The sequence below is a fragment of the Dryas octopetala genome, chromosome 7 (assembly GCF_963921425.1).
Source record: "Dryas octopetala chromosome 7, drDryOcto1.1, whole genome shotgun sequence".
Lineage (NCBI taxonomy): Eukaryota > Viridiplantae > Streptophyta > Magnoliopsida > Rosales > Rosaceae > Dryas > Dryas octopetala.
Genome location: NC_141372.1, coordinates 2,964,299 through 2,978,974, shown reverse-complemented (window position 1 = coordinate 2,978,974; position 14,676 = coordinate 2,964,299). Strand labels below are relative to the sequence as shown.

General features: G+C 37.3%; 3 protein-coding genes and 1 pseudogene across 4 annotated transcripts; 2 read left to right on the top strand and 2 right to left on the bottom strand.

Moving 5' to 3' along the window:
- Positions 1-989: 989 nt before the first annotated feature.
- LOC147278479 (uncharacterized) lies at positions 990-3,268 on the top strand (annotated as a pseudogene). The gene is made up of 2 exons (XR_015123220.1): positions 990-1,169; positions 2,333-3,268. The product of XR_015123220.1 is annotated as an uncharacterized LOC147278479 (transcript).
- A 132-nt stretch (positions 3,269-3,400) lies between these two features.
- LOC147278478 (uncharacterized) lies at positions 3,401-4,567 on the bottom strand. The gene has a single exon (XM_086249541.1). The coding sequence runs from the start codon at positions 3,890-3,892 to the stop codon at positions 3,536-3,538; it is 357 nt and encodes a 118-aa protein (XP_086105667.1). The 5' UTR covers positions 3,893-4,567; the 3' UTR covers positions 3,401-3,535.
- A 149-nt stretch (positions 4,568-4,716) lies between these two features.
- YLMG2 (YGGT family protein) lies at positions 4,717-6,023 on the bottom strand. Its single transcript, XM_086249540.1, has 3 exons — positions 5,666-6,023; positions 5,359-5,558; positions 4,717-5,122 (listed from the first exon to the last, which is right to left on the bottom strand). Exons 1-3 carry the CDS (start codon positions 5,942-5,944, stop codon positions 4,867-4,869), a joined length of 735 nt encoding a protein of 244 aa, XP_086105666.1. The 5' UTR covers positions 5,945-6,023; the 3' UTR covers positions 4,717-4,866.
- A 288-nt stretch (positions 6,024-6,311) lies between these two features.
- LOC147278476 (copper-transporting ATPase PAA2, chloroplastic) lies at positions 6,312-13,271 on the top strand. Its single transcript, XM_086249539.1, has 17 exons — positions 6,312-7,075; positions 7,216-7,293; positions 7,480-7,577; positions 7,711-7,764; positions 8,082-8,168; positions 8,289-8,453; positions 8,719-8,829; positions 9,174-9,242; positions 9,419-9,528; positions 9,824-9,929; positions 10,312-10,378; positions 11,032-11,111; positions 11,259-11,710; positions 12,138-12,312; positions 12,414-12,545; positions 12,628-12,778; positions 12,981-13,271. The coding sequence occupies exons 1-17, from the start codon at positions 6,382-6,384 to the stop codon at positions 13,067-13,069; spliced, it is 2,718 nt and encodes a 905-aa protein (XP_086105665.1). The 5' UTR covers positions 6,312-6,381; the 3' UTR covers positions 13,070-13,271.
- The last annotated feature ends 1,405 nt before the right edge of the window (positions 13,272-14,676 follow it).

Below are 14,676 nucleotides of genomic sequence, written 5' to 3'. Positions count from 1 at the left end.
TAACTGTCAACTGTCTCTCAATAATTAGAGAGTTACATTTAATTAAGCATGTGTGAAATTTTCAAATTGAAAAAAGAAAGAAAAGAAACAACTTTTCGACAGCCCACCTAATCCAATGCCACAATGCCACAATGTGAAGTAGTATCAGAAAAATTATGGGATAATTTTAGCTAAAATATTATAACTACATCCTTATCGCAATTAAGGATATCACAATATCACATTCTGTTTCAATTAATCAATTAAGGATTTTCGGTCAAAATACCAATTTTGAAGAGCAAAAACATCTTTTTACTTAAAAAATAAAACTAATTATAAAAAATAGTTTGCAAAATAAAAAGAAATTATTTTTTATTTTTATTTTTATTTTAATGGTTTTGTTTTATTTTTATAATTTTTTTAAGTAAAGAGACGTTTTTACCCTTCAAAATTAGTATTTTTTTACTAAAAACCTTTAATTAAGTAAAAAGAAAGTTTAAAATCCTTAATTAGAATAAATTAAATATCACATTAGTATGAGTCATTTTACTAAAATTATCTCAAAAAATATTGTATGATCATTAATATTACATTATGTGACATGTTGATATATTCAAATTATAGTACCTGTAAAAATATTAAAGGTAAATAATTAAGATTTAAATATTAATATTGATAAATGTATTATAATTTGATGGATTTATATCACTATATCAATATATCAAAGTGGTGTTACAACTGTGAACTATAAGAGACACAAGGCATGAGTGGCAATGTGGCATGGCTGAACGTTTACTGTTTGAGGGTATTTATGTAATTAAGACTGCAAATAACCCGTTGGAACTCGGATTCAACCAGGTTAACTGATTGGTAGTCTTGCGTTGCCACAAGGCCCACCACAACCACAACCCACACCAAATTTTCTGTTTTTAAATAAAAGTTAAAAAAAGAGCATATAATAGCTGTCGATTTTAGTAAAGCTCGCACCCAAGTGAAGCCGACACATTACTAACTCATCCTCTTATACTTCTCTTTAGACCAAAAAAACAAACACTCGCGCTCTCTCTCTCTCTCTCTCTCAGAATTGCAGCAGAACAGAAGTGCAGTAACAATGGCAAAGAGCTTATGTCTTCTTTTAGTTTCTCTTCTTGTCGTCTCTTCTGCTGCTGCTGCTGCTGCTAGTACTCAAAGTAAGTCTTGTACAAATCCACAACACATGTAATTAGTGGTCATCTTTATGTGTTTATCTATGTTTATAGTACGACAATGTGACCCTGAAAATGTGTGGTGTCTCAGATTTGGAACTTATATCTAAATGGGCACTAAATGTTGGATCTACTTTACCACTTTTGGGCTTCTGTTTCTTATTTTGAAAATGTATGTGTCTTTGATATGTTTGCCAAATATGGCTGCACTTAATTTTCACATTTGCATTTGCATACAAGTGTATGACTTTATTGATTAAAGCTTGTTAGATCTTTGTGGTTAAGATCAGAGCTTACCTTAGGTTGATCTATTCGGGAGGAGGTGATTTTTCACTTACAATTTTGGCTTGTCTTTGTAGTTATGCTTTGATCGAGGACATATAATATAATTTGAGGGAAATATGACAAGAATATTACAATTTTGGATCTTGGGTTTTTCATGATTAAGGGCATGCTTGATTTACAATAATAGTAAATAATGAAAAGCAGAAAACTCCAAATTATTTGAACCCAGTACAATATTCTCCTTAGTTGATTTAATTTTAGGGGACCGAAATAACTGAGAACATAAGATTGAAAGGGTGGTATGTGACTATGTGAGTTGGGAACTTGGGATGCACTTTGATGCCTTCTTTTTAGACTAGGGCAGTGTTTGATAATACCTCAATATGTCTCATTTGCATAATCTACCACACTTAATAACACTGCCACATTTTAATTTCCAATTTGGCATAGGACTTTTTTAATCCAAAACCAGTACTAAGTTTTGATACTACTTTTTCCTTGTGTAATGTGATTCACTGGGTTTTTGTTTTTTCACCAAGAATTGCAGTGCTTCAGGTTCATTTTCTCTCTTTTTAAGTTGTGTGGGCATTGGTATTGTGCTTTAGGAATTTGAAACATGTTACAGTCTTTATATAATATGAGCATGCAATAGTGAGGATATGAATGGGTGCGCTAGAGGTCAAAGTTAAAGGCTAAATTTTTTGTACCTCACTGTATAGATGGTTAATTACTTTCGTATATGTATTGACATTGCCTATTGGTTAATTTTTTTCGTTTTCGTCATTTGTTGTATTGGTATTATTATGCTTGGGATCAAAGAAAACTATAATCTCCTATTTATGAGATCATGGATGAAATTGCAGTCAAGGTTACAAATAACCCTGCGGATGAGTTAGTGGCTGTACTTAACAGTAACAGAACTGCACACAAATCATCAACCCTCTACGACAACCCAGGCTTGGCCTGCATTGCGCTGCAGTACATAAAAGAATACCAAGGTAACTGTGGTGCTGTGGGAGGACCCAATGCCAAGAAGCCTGCTGATTCTGAATTTGCTGAAACTTTTGCTCCCAGCTGTGGTGTTCAAGCCTCATCCCTCACTCCAATTACCGGTCGTTTACTTGGCTGCCAGACTCATTACGTTCATGCTGCCGAAGCATTTTCAGAAATCTTGATTGAAAACAATAAGAGCTTAGAAATACTCTACAATAAAAACCACACTGAAGTGGGAGCTGCTGTGAGTGGCAGTGATGGTGGGTCTCCATATTTCTGGTGTGTGTTGTTCAGCAGTGGGAAATCTAACAGCAGCTTTACTGCAGAGGGAGATGTGGTTAAAACTTAAAATAACAAGACCTGGATGCTTTAGTGGTGCTAATGATGAGTGCAGTGGTGCTGATGACTGGTCTAGAAGCAGCCATATGTGGCCATTTTTCATCACAGCTCTGATTGCAATGGCTTATGCCTTTGGAGTATGAGTGTTGTATGAAAATCTGTGTTTTTCACGTAATTTTGCGGCTCCTATTGTTCTGTTGTATTAACAGGCTTGGCCTTTGTAATTTGTTTTCTGTTTCTCGCTTTCATTGTATGTAGATTGTAACTGCAAGATCAATGTCGATTGTTGTTCTTCAGTTTATCCCTCTCTTCTGAGTCCTTGTTGACCAAGACTGCCTTTTTTCATTCCATTTTGTGTGTGTGTGTGTTTGTGTGGAATTACAAATGGGGCATAAGCCAAACAAAATAAGGAAGACTGCCTTTGTTTTAAATCGAGAAACATTACACTCTAATTACCCAAAAAGGAGCATCACACTCTCAGTTTCTGCTTAATAGCTCTCTACAAGCCAACTTATACACCCACTGGGGTGGAAGACTGCCTTTGTTTTGAATACATTGAATGTTCATACCAAAAGAAACTATTTGTTTACCTTCAATACTGAGAAGAAAAACTTTAAGACTTTCAATTCAACAAGAAGCTGCCTACTCTTATTTATAAAAAGATACATAAACTTTGTCCTGTAACATGATACTCAAATTACATAGCAGAAAACAAGTACCAAAAGGGACTTGAGTTAAGCCTCCCAGTACAAAATAGAAGCTTTACACTTCAACACCATCGCCAGAACCATGAGGATTATTATAATACCACTAGAAGAACCACCAACTCTGTGAATCCAGTAAGGATCAAACCTGGTAAAGCTCCGGTCTAAGTAAAGCGACAAGGTGATGGCGAAGATCAACAACAAGAGCAGAAGAGGCAGCCAAGCAGCAAGGCTGATGAGCTGCTCCTCTTCAAGTTCTGAATCATCTATCGTTCTGCGGTCGATATAGAGGGGAGAAACCACAGCTAGAAGGGCCAACCCCACAGCCACCAACCTCTCATATGAAGAAAACCTACTGGTCCTCCTTGTAGCAGCTCCAAGCTCCATTCAAGATACTACCTCAGGAGTCAGGACAAACCACCACTTGTTTAACTGTGGAGTGCATATAACTAATTACTTTTTGGATATAGAGGCTCATCTTGGTTTGTTAATCAGTGCAGATGTCCAATTTAATGGTTGTCGTAGAGAGCTTGACCAAATGGACACTCTCATTTTAGCTTTTTCCTCCCCAAGGAATCCTTCCAGAAACTAAGAGATAATGTTCCCTTCAAGACTAGGAGTTAACAGCAGCTTAGGCATGAAGGTGTTGGTGTCAGAATGAGTGGGATAGATTATTCTCCATTAACAAAAAATTTATAAAAAATTGATACTGACTGTTACTGCATGATAATCCTTTGGAATCGGATGCTGTATGAGTCGCATGAATTTTCAAGACTATTACCCTATCAATGGAATTATTGAAAATGGAACCAAAGTTGATATTTTTATCAAAAAAAGGAATATGGGTCATCTCATGCTAGACAACACTACAGAAGCAACAGAGGTCTAAACCCATTAAAGGGGGTGGAGTTGCCTAATAGGCTAATAGGAGACTTCACATCTCACCCTTTTCTCCAGTTTGATATTACTGCATGGGTTCTTAGGCCTCAAGTTCACAGCTGCAGGACGGCCCCTACGCCTTAGCAAAGTCCATTTGAACACCATCATCAGGCAGCAAGCAATGGGCTTCTGTCCCCAATATCAAAACATGGGCTTTACAGCCGACGCTATAGACTGCATTAGAGCACTAGTGACTAGTACTGTGTAAACAAATATACAAATTTGCCATTTTCATTTAGCTTAATGTTTATATTTTTAAAAAAGACAGAAACAAATGGAAGCATTAATTCAATGCGTCACTACCTTTTATGCAAAAAAAAAATCTGATTTCTGCAGTTTCAGCCAATTACAAAGAAAGAAAGAAAGAGCCGTAAGATTAGTGTCCATTACTCGAATATTACAAGAAAATTATAGAGAGTAACCTAACTGACACCACCAGAGCTCTTTGTATTGCTGCCCTGAAGCCTTGTCATCCACTTCTTCTGAGATGTAGTGGGGTGAGCAATGAATTCTTGGGAAGAAGCTCCTGATGATGCTGGAAGTTCAGCAGGTAGCGCAGCAGCAGTGCTTGTAAAGGCATTCAAAACCAAGAATGCCAGAATGGGAGACAAATCCAATGTGCCTCCAAGTGGTGGAATTAACCCACGAAATATGTTCAAATATGGGTCACATATTGTGCTGCACATGTACCACCACCCACATCATAATCAATTTGATTTATTCCTATAAGCCTATTACATTATTATAGTATATAACACAACAACATCTACAGTGCAAACACCGTGTGTCATACTAGAAAATCTGTATCTGGTAGTGGAAATGACATCTGAATGTCATAAATCGTCTCATTGACAAGCAGTGTCGGCATTGTAAAATTTTCCATATAATGAATGGAAGGGGTTACAGGGATATACCTGAGAGGTCCAACAATGACAGGAGGGGAGTTGGGGAACCAGGTCAGGACAAGCCTGACCACCAAGAGAGTGTTGTACAAGTTCAAGAAGTTGGAGATACCATTTGCCACCACAAGCCCTGCCACTGAATCTCCTGGTAAAACTGCAGCAAAGTTGTGATTGGATAAAGTCTTCACCTTCCTGTACCTCCTGCACCCAATCTGAAGTACCAAAAAAAAAAAAAAAAAACCTTGAAACATAAGTTACACTTTTCATTAAATTTAATACCTTTCCGAATTTGGAAATAAATTCAGAGACATATAGATACCTGGTGGCAGATACTTTGAAATTCAGAACGCAAAGAGAGTAGCTTGTTGAGAAAGGGGTTTTGAGAAGCTAATGAGTGGAGCATTTGGAGACACTTATCGGTAGCGGACGCAATTGAAGTGTGAAAATCGGGAAGAACAAAATTGGGCTTCTTGGAGGACGATGCTCTCAGAAACGGTGCGAAATTGGTTGAGGAGAGTAGCATTGCGCAGTTCGGAGCAAAATTGGACGCCATGGATTTCTGGGTCTCAGTGGCCGAGGCCGACTCGCTCTGAGCCATTTGCTTGCGTTCGTGAGGAAGCGAAGCTCAACCAGATAAAGCTTTTGGATCAGGAAACAGAGAAACTAGAAAATATTTGGATAATTGTATCGTAATCGTATCCCAGGCATTGTGCTATACACGACGTCGTTTCCTCTCCACTCGTTTTTATTTATATTTAGGTGGATAATTATGGCGTTATTCACTTAAAAAAAGTGTTTTAGTTGCTGTGGCAGTTGAGCTCGTTCCAAACGGTGTCGTTTTGTTTTCCCCTCGTTTTTCTTGTGGTCAACGTGTGTCGGCTTTACCAAGCCGCCAGTAATAATCTGACGTGTTAGATTATACAAGTAATTTTCAGCGCCAATAATAATCCAATTCAACGACCACCTCTACCTTCTTCACCGGTCATCGTCCACCACGTTCTTCTCTATCAGATCTCTCTTTCTCTCTCTCTCTCAATGCCGATGATGAATAGTATTCTGAAGCTCTCTTTCTCATCTGACCCGAAGCTCGTGTTCAGTTACAGCACCAACTCCAATGTTGACCGCTTCGCCTTCAACTTCAAGCCTCACCTCTCGGAACGGCGTCGTTCCAATCACCTCCCAAATACTCGCCGACGTCACCTCCTCCGCCTCCAATCAAACACTAATTTCAGTAATTTCACTGTCTCGAACTGCCACCAAGCTCCGACCTCAGTTCCAAAGGCGGCGGCAGTTCAGCTTCAACACGGACCGCCACGGGCCGCCGCCGAGACGTCGGTGCTGCTCGACGTCACCGGGATGATGTGCGGCGGTTGCGTGTCGCGAGTCAAATCGGTTCTCTCCGCCGACGACCGAGTCGACTCGGTGGCGGTCAACATGCTGACCGAGACGGCGGCTATTAAGCTGAGGCTGGAGCTCGCCGATGGAGCTGAGACCGTGGCAGAGAGCTTGGCCGGGAGGTTGACGGAGTGCGGGTTCACGTCAAAGAGGAGAGCTTCGGGGATGGGAGTGTCGGAGAGTGTAAGGAAGTGGAAGGAGATGGTGAAGAAGAAAGAGGAGCTGCTGGTGAAGAGCAGGAACCGCGTGGTTTTTGCTTGGACTTTGGTGGCCTTGTGTTGTGGATCGCACACTTCGCACATTTTGCATTCTCTTGGAATTCACATTGCTCATGGTAAATTTCTTATCTTTCTTTTTTTAGAAAGTTTCATTTTTTGGTGGGTAAATTAATTGAAGAAAGAGTTTTGGATTTGTAGATAATAGATATGGTGATGTGCATTTTAATTTTGCTTTTTTTTGTTTGTATTGGTTTAGGATCGTTTTGGGAGGTGCTTCACAATTCGTATGTGAAGGGTGGTTTGGCTTTGGGAGCTTTGTTGGGACCCGGGCGAGGTTGGTTGGTCTTCCTGCAAAACTACTTGTATTGTCAAAATTCTTTGATTACAGTCTTCTAAGTAGTAGTGCTCTCTGTTTTAGAGGCTAACAAATGGCTCTCTAGCTCAATGGGTAGCTCACTACTTTAATTTGCAATTTTTATACACTTGCTGATCTAAACTCTTTGAAATTAAATTGTTGCAGACTTGCTTTTTGATGGTCTTAGAGCCTTAAAGAAAGGATCACCCAATATGAATTCTCTTGTGGGATTTGGATCCCTAGCTGCTTTTACAATTAGTGCGGTCAGTCCCTTTAAGGAAACAACAATTAACATTGATTCTTCTTTTTCTTTTTCTTTTTTCCTTCGGATGCAAGATTGTTCCAATTTGTTTTTGCTTTCAATTTTGTTTATTTTTAAGTTCTTTACTCTTGTAGGTCTCGCTTCTTAACCCTGGGCTTCAATGGGAGGCATCATTCTTTGATGAGCCGGTGACTGGTTTTGCTTTCAACTTTTGCATTGTTTATCATTATGAGTTTTTCTGCTTTATGCATGATGATCCTATGAGATGTTTGTTGATATTCCATACCAAGCTTGAGCCCTGAGCATCTCATTTTGCACTTGGCTAGGCTTGTTTACAACTGTATACAAAACTTGCTTGAGATCCGTCTGTTTTACCATGACAAGACCCTTGTTTTCATGTATTACTGGGGTATCTATATGGATACTAAAGCTTGTAGATGTGACTTTAATATCTTTGGTTGATGACAAATTTCTCATGGAAAGCTCCTGTCTTTTTAGTATGCAGGTCATGCTTCTTGGTTTTGTGCTCCTTGGACGTTCTCTCGAAGAAAGGGCAAGGATCAAGGCATCTAGTGATATGAATGAACTCGTGGTAACTTAGATGTGATTCATATCTATAATTTTGAATAGACAACTTTAAACATGATATAATGATGTGTTTTTCTTCTCTTATGGATTCATATTTTATGTTGGATTTGATTGTGCTTGGCAGTCACTGATAAATACTCAATCAAGACTTGTGATTTCTTCCTCGGAAAATGATTCCTCCGGCGACAGTGTGCTTTTCTCTGATGCAATTTGTGTCGCGGTCCCAACTGATGATATTCGAGTTGGAGATTCGGTGTTGGTTTTGCCAGGAGAAACCATACCTGTGGATGTAAGCATTTTGGATTGTCTAGAAACATCATCATTAAAAATCAAATGTTCAATTACTACTCCAATCTGATTGATTTGGCCTATTAAAACTCCAACAAAAAATTCAAGGAGTTGTTATTGAAATGGGTGTGAATGATTAAATGCTCAAATAATATGTTGTCGTCATTGTTTAAGCCCAAAGGCTCCTGTTGGCTTAGATGACTAACTCGTTTCTTTTTGTGCATGCAAAACTTGGTGATTGTTCACTAAAATAAATGCTTCAACAGGGAAGAGTTCTTGCTGGAAGAAGTGTTGTGGATGAATCCATGCTCACAGGAGAATCACTTCCTGTATTTAAGGAAAAAGACCTTACTGTCTCAGCTGGAACCATAAACTGGGTATGATTATATAAACTGGAGACTGATGTGCAATTTTGATTTGCTGTCAATTCGACTGGGTTTTTTTTGTTTCTCGGTTGATATTTCTGATACTTGCTTAAGTTTTTGAGATATAGAAATAGGAAAGCTTTCTGTATCAGAAATCTAGGACACAGAGTTTACATAATAACACGGTAATATAGTTGGGCATTCATTTCACCTTGCTGGATTAGAGCAAGAATTTCAAGCAATATTTACATACCTTCCGCAAATTAAGTCACTAATTGAATTTCCAGTTGCTAATTTCATTTGATATTTAATTTCTGCATAGTTAAAATAGAAGGGCAACTGTTTACATATTTCAGGATGGTCCTTTGCGGATTGAAGCATCTTCAACTGGCTCCAATTCAATGATATCCAAGATTGTTCGCATGGTACTAGTAAACTACTTTTACTTATGGCACACAATAATATTAAAAGGATACATATGAGGCAGACGATAGATACTTTCCCTCATTATTTTTCGTTACTTTAGGAATTTTTTATTTTTGGTATTTTCTGTGTATTATTAATCAAATTTAGCACCCATAATGAATACCATAATTGTCAGGTCGAGGATGCTCAAGGCCATGAAGCACCTATACAAAGGCTTGCCGATTCAATAGCTGGACCTTTTGTGTACAGTATAATGACTCTCTCAGCAACAACATTTGCTTTTTGGTAGGTGGTGGTTTCTTTACTCTCTCACATATTGTTGGGCCTGAGTCTTATTTTTATAGAAACTTTATTAATCTCATTTATATTGCATAAAGAGACTGAATTGAGGAGGCATCATGTTACCCACATATTTGGCATTGGGATCTGAAGTTTGGGTCCTTTGGGATACTTACGATTAATTATAAAACTAATCAACTTAACAATGCAATGCTATCTTCTTACTTGGGAAAAAATTGTCAAGCATGTTGTCATGTGTTTTTTCCAATTATGCATGCTTATGCTTTGAATTCATGTTCAGGTATTACATTGGAACACACATTTTTCCAGATGTTTTGCTCAACAATATTGCTGGGCCAGATGGTGATTCCTTGCTGTTGAGCTTGAAACTTGCTGTGGATGTCTTGGTGAGTATGGTGTGTTAGCGTATATTAGAGATATTTCTGATCATTATCATTCAGTGAATTGATTGACTGATCTAGGGGAGATGATTTGTGATTTTTAATCACTATTATTCACGAAATTGATTTTAGGGAGTTGATTTGTGTGACTTTTGTAATTGCTTAGATTATGTAATCACACCCTTGTACAGAAAGACATTTACTGATAATAAATACAGACTTGCAGAGGCTAACCTAGTTTGGGTTAAGCAACCCTATTAGTATTTGATTCCATGGTTAACTATCTTCCAATTACTAGACACGTTTTCTACTTTGTAAAGAATACATCTCTCATATTGGAAACTTATACTTAATGTTTCTTAAATTAGTATGCATGTTTCTTTTGCAGGTAGTTTCTTGCCCTTGTGCACTGGGTCTTGCCACACCCACAGCAATCCTAGTGGGCACTTCTCTTGGTACACCATTTAACACCTTCATATTCACTTTGATGTTGCATATATAGAACTATAGAAGTTCTAAGTTGGATCTGTTAGAGAATCATGCTAGGTATTTGATACATAATTCTGTAAGATCCATCTTTCAATGTTAATCTTCAAAGTTTCTTCCGACTAACTTTTTTTAATCTGGAGTTTGAGAGATTTTTTCAATTACTCAAGTACATATATCACTCTCACCAAAAAACAAAAAACAAAGAAAAGAAAGTATGCATATCACACTCAATTTTATATCATGACTGATACTGAGTAGCTGCTACCTACATATAAGCAAGGATATATCTGGAAATGTATAGCTAGCTCATGTTTCAAATATTTCTTTGAGCACTCAGGGAATAATCCGTTTGGTAAAAATTATCTGATACCTTGGATGGTTTGTATTCATTGAGAAAAACTTTCTTCTATAAAAATGATATTATCTAGTATATTGTCAGTGCTGCTGTTAGATAATTTGCCTGATATACCAAATGCTTTTGAATGCGAGTTTTTTGTGGAAAAAGAGCTGTACCTGGTTGTTGGGTTTTTCCAACATGCTTAAAATTGCTACTTGTTATGACACTAATGTAATTCTGGAAAGTTCTAATTTTACATTTTTTGCATTGAAAAATGAGCAGGAGCAAGGCAAGGGCTCCTTGTGAGAGGAGCAGATGTATTGGAACGCTTGGCCAGCGTAGATTATGTTGCTTTAGACAAGGTAGATATACATTTAGAGTATCATTTCTCACTCACACACTTGAACTGGCACCGAAGTTCTAAAGATATGTTGAATAAGTGATGCATTGTACTCTAGCCTATATGTGAAAATCTCTATGCAATCTCACTTCTAAACCTTAACCTTCAGACAGGAACCCTCACTGAAGGAAAACCTACTGTTTCTGGTGTTGCTTCTTTCATGTATAAAGAGTCAGAAATTCTTCAACTTGCTGCTGCAGTCGAGAGTACAGCATCACATCCAATTGCGAAGGCTATCTTAAATAAAGCAAATTCATTGAATTTGAGTATCCCAGTCACAAAAAGGCAATTAACAGAACCAGGTTTTGGAACTTTAGCAGAAGTAGATGGTCTTTTGGTTGCAGTTGGTTCTTTAGAATGGGTTCGTGGACGATTCCAGAGACAAACCGATCTGTCTGATATTATGAATCTAGAATATGCTGTGCGTCAATCATCAGAAGGTGTAACACCTTCAAGTTATTCAAAAACAATTGTATATGTTGGGCATGAAGTAGAAGGCATTATCGGTGCTATTGCAATATCTGATAGCCTGCGCCCTGATGCTAAGTTTACTGTAAATAGGTAATATCTCCATTACCTTATAAGCATTGGAATGCAGATATTTAAGTATATGCAAGGAACCATTTACTGTCTATTTATCCTTTTTAATGCATACTCAAGTTTTCCCCTCTCCTGCCTTGTGACTATTGTGCAGGAAAATAATTTTATCTATAATTTAAGCTTTTGTTGACCGTCCCCAAGACAAAATAGAAATGCTCCTGGCATTTTGTCGTTCCCTCTCAATGTATTGTGACCATTGTCTGTTCATAACATAGATTGTTAGGTGATTTTGTGATGGCATTTTTTTTTTGTATAATAACCTGTGCCATTGTTGAGCCTAGTGATGCACTCTTTGCATGTTATTTTCTGTATGTAATTCTTCTTCTCACTATTGTTATCAAGTTTTTTTCTGCCTGGTGTGCTGACTTTTTGCTGCTTTGACTGGAAGACTCCAGCAGAAAGGTATCAACACTGTCCTCTTTTCTGGAGATAGGGAAGAGGCAGTTGCAACTATAGCGAAGGCAGTTGGAATAGAAAATGAATTTATCAAATCATCATTGACTCCACAGGGGAAATCTGGAGCTATTTCTAGTCTTAAAGCTGCAGGGCGTCGCGTTGCAATGGTACCCATCTCCAATTTGATCACTTATCTCTCTAGAATTCTGTTTTAACATATATTTTTTCATATGCCAAAGCTGCTGTAACACGTATAGTTTTTTTGAAGGTTGGTGATGGCATAAATGACGCACCATCTTTGGCTCTTGCCGACGTTGGGATTGCTCTTCAGATTGAGGGACAAGAAAATGCCGCTTCAAATGCTGCATCCATTATACTTCTTGGAAACAAATTATCACAAGTATGTTATTTCTACAATCTCATAAACATGGTCACGAGCTCCTCCATGTTCTTATATTTGACGCAAAACCTGTTCGTGGCAGGTTGTAGATGCACTGGAACTTGCACAGGCAACAATGGCAAAAGTGTATCAAAATTTATCTTGGGCAGTTGCGTATAACATAATTGCCATCCCCATTGCTGCCGGTGTACTGCTTCCTCAATATGATTTTGCCATGACACCATCACTTTCCGGTGAGTAAAATTATTTCCCTAATTCAATTAAATATTTGCTTGAACGGAGTTGGAATACAAGCAATTTCAAAACTTACCTTGTGCAACTTGTCATTGCCTGTGTAAATTAGAGGATTTCTCCTACCATTTAATAGATCCTGCTAGATCCTTGTTCCTTGTCCACCAATGAACAACTCCATTAATACAATACTCGGTTTGGCAGGTGGGATGATGGCCATGAGCTCAATATTTGTAGTTACCAATTCATTGCTTCTACAGCTCCATAGGTCCGACAGTAGTAGAAAGAGTTAGCTCCACTAATGCTGTAGATGCCTGTATGTTCAAGACTTCAAGTTAAATAATTTGGCTAAATTTATTTTTCTACAACAGTGGGATTAATTGAACAGGGGAAGTTATTGATTCCTTATTCAATATTTATTGGCCCAAAATTTGTGCAATTGAAAAATAGTTCATGTGTAATATTAATAGTCATCAGAGAGTACTTGAATTTTGACATCTGGGTTTGGAATATTGGGTCAAGAATTTTGCACTGAGATTATTATAGAAGAGTCGAGAGTATGACTGAGAGTCTGAGACAATTGATTTTGATGTCCTTGTTCACAGTTCACAGTTCACACCCACCAGCCACAACTCTCATTTAATTATTTACTTTAAGCATAGCCAGGCAGGGGAAAGCAGACTCAACGTTTCAAAGGGACTCAAAACCAGTAACTATGGATAAGAAAGTACTGCATTCAGATCTTCGTGACAGCCAACTTTAAGCTTTACTCACGAGTCAATTTCAGATTCACCCGATAAACCAATAGTACCACTGTACGTGCACTGTTAAATATTTGAAGCAAAGCAATGAAGCACTATATGAGGTTCACAAAAAGACCGTTGAAAAAAGTGATTTTTCTCGGCAGTTTTCCGTTGGAGATAATGTAAAGACTTCCACAATAAGAAAAAAAAATTGTTACTAATTATCATGTTATAATATATGTACACAACAAATTTATATTCTAAAAAATTATACATATTACAATATAAGTGGATTAACATCACCGTTATCCAATATTTTGCACCAAAGCTTCGGAAGTTGAGAATTATGGGCCACTACTACAGATATGGGCCTTCGTAAAATGAATTTGGTATGTAAAACATGCAATTAAAAAATGGTTTTTCTTCACTTTTTTTGTTTGGTTTTGCTGACAAATGATTTGCTTCCACTAAAAAAATCACTGTGTGCACTTTAGGAATGTATGATTCTAAAATGTTATTTTAAGAGTGAGATATTCTTCTTCTCTAGGATCCTGTATGTGGGAAGCAAAGTTTATTTTATTATTATTTATGGGTCAGGGAATACATTTGAGAATGATGTGGAGCCCACGAACCTTTAATATTCACATTTAATGAGCACGTGATTGAGAACAATTGCTGTTGAGAAGGGCCTTCATGCTAAAACGCCTTGCATGTGATTGTGGCCCAACATGCCCCACTCATTTTCTTCCCTATTGCTGTTCTCGCTTCGCTCAAAAAGAGAAAAAAAAAAAAGTTTATCTGCTCTTCTTTAAAAAAATATTATAGAGTATAACTGATATACCGTTATGTGGTATAACTAATTCAACCATATAAAGGTATTATTAGATGATGTGTTTATATTAGTAAGGCATAGTATTAATAACATTCACTCATATTATAATATATAGACTAATTATACACGTGTCATACAAAATAATTTTTCCTCCTTTAAGCAACAAATAAAATGGAGAAAATTAAAAAAATCTAATTTTCCATTTTTTTCAGCTCCAGTTGGTTTCATATAGATCTACATTATTATATTGGTCCACAGAGTTTTAAATGACAAAATAGTTTTTTTCCGTCTGAAAATGACAAAATAGTTAAAGAAACAGACTGGG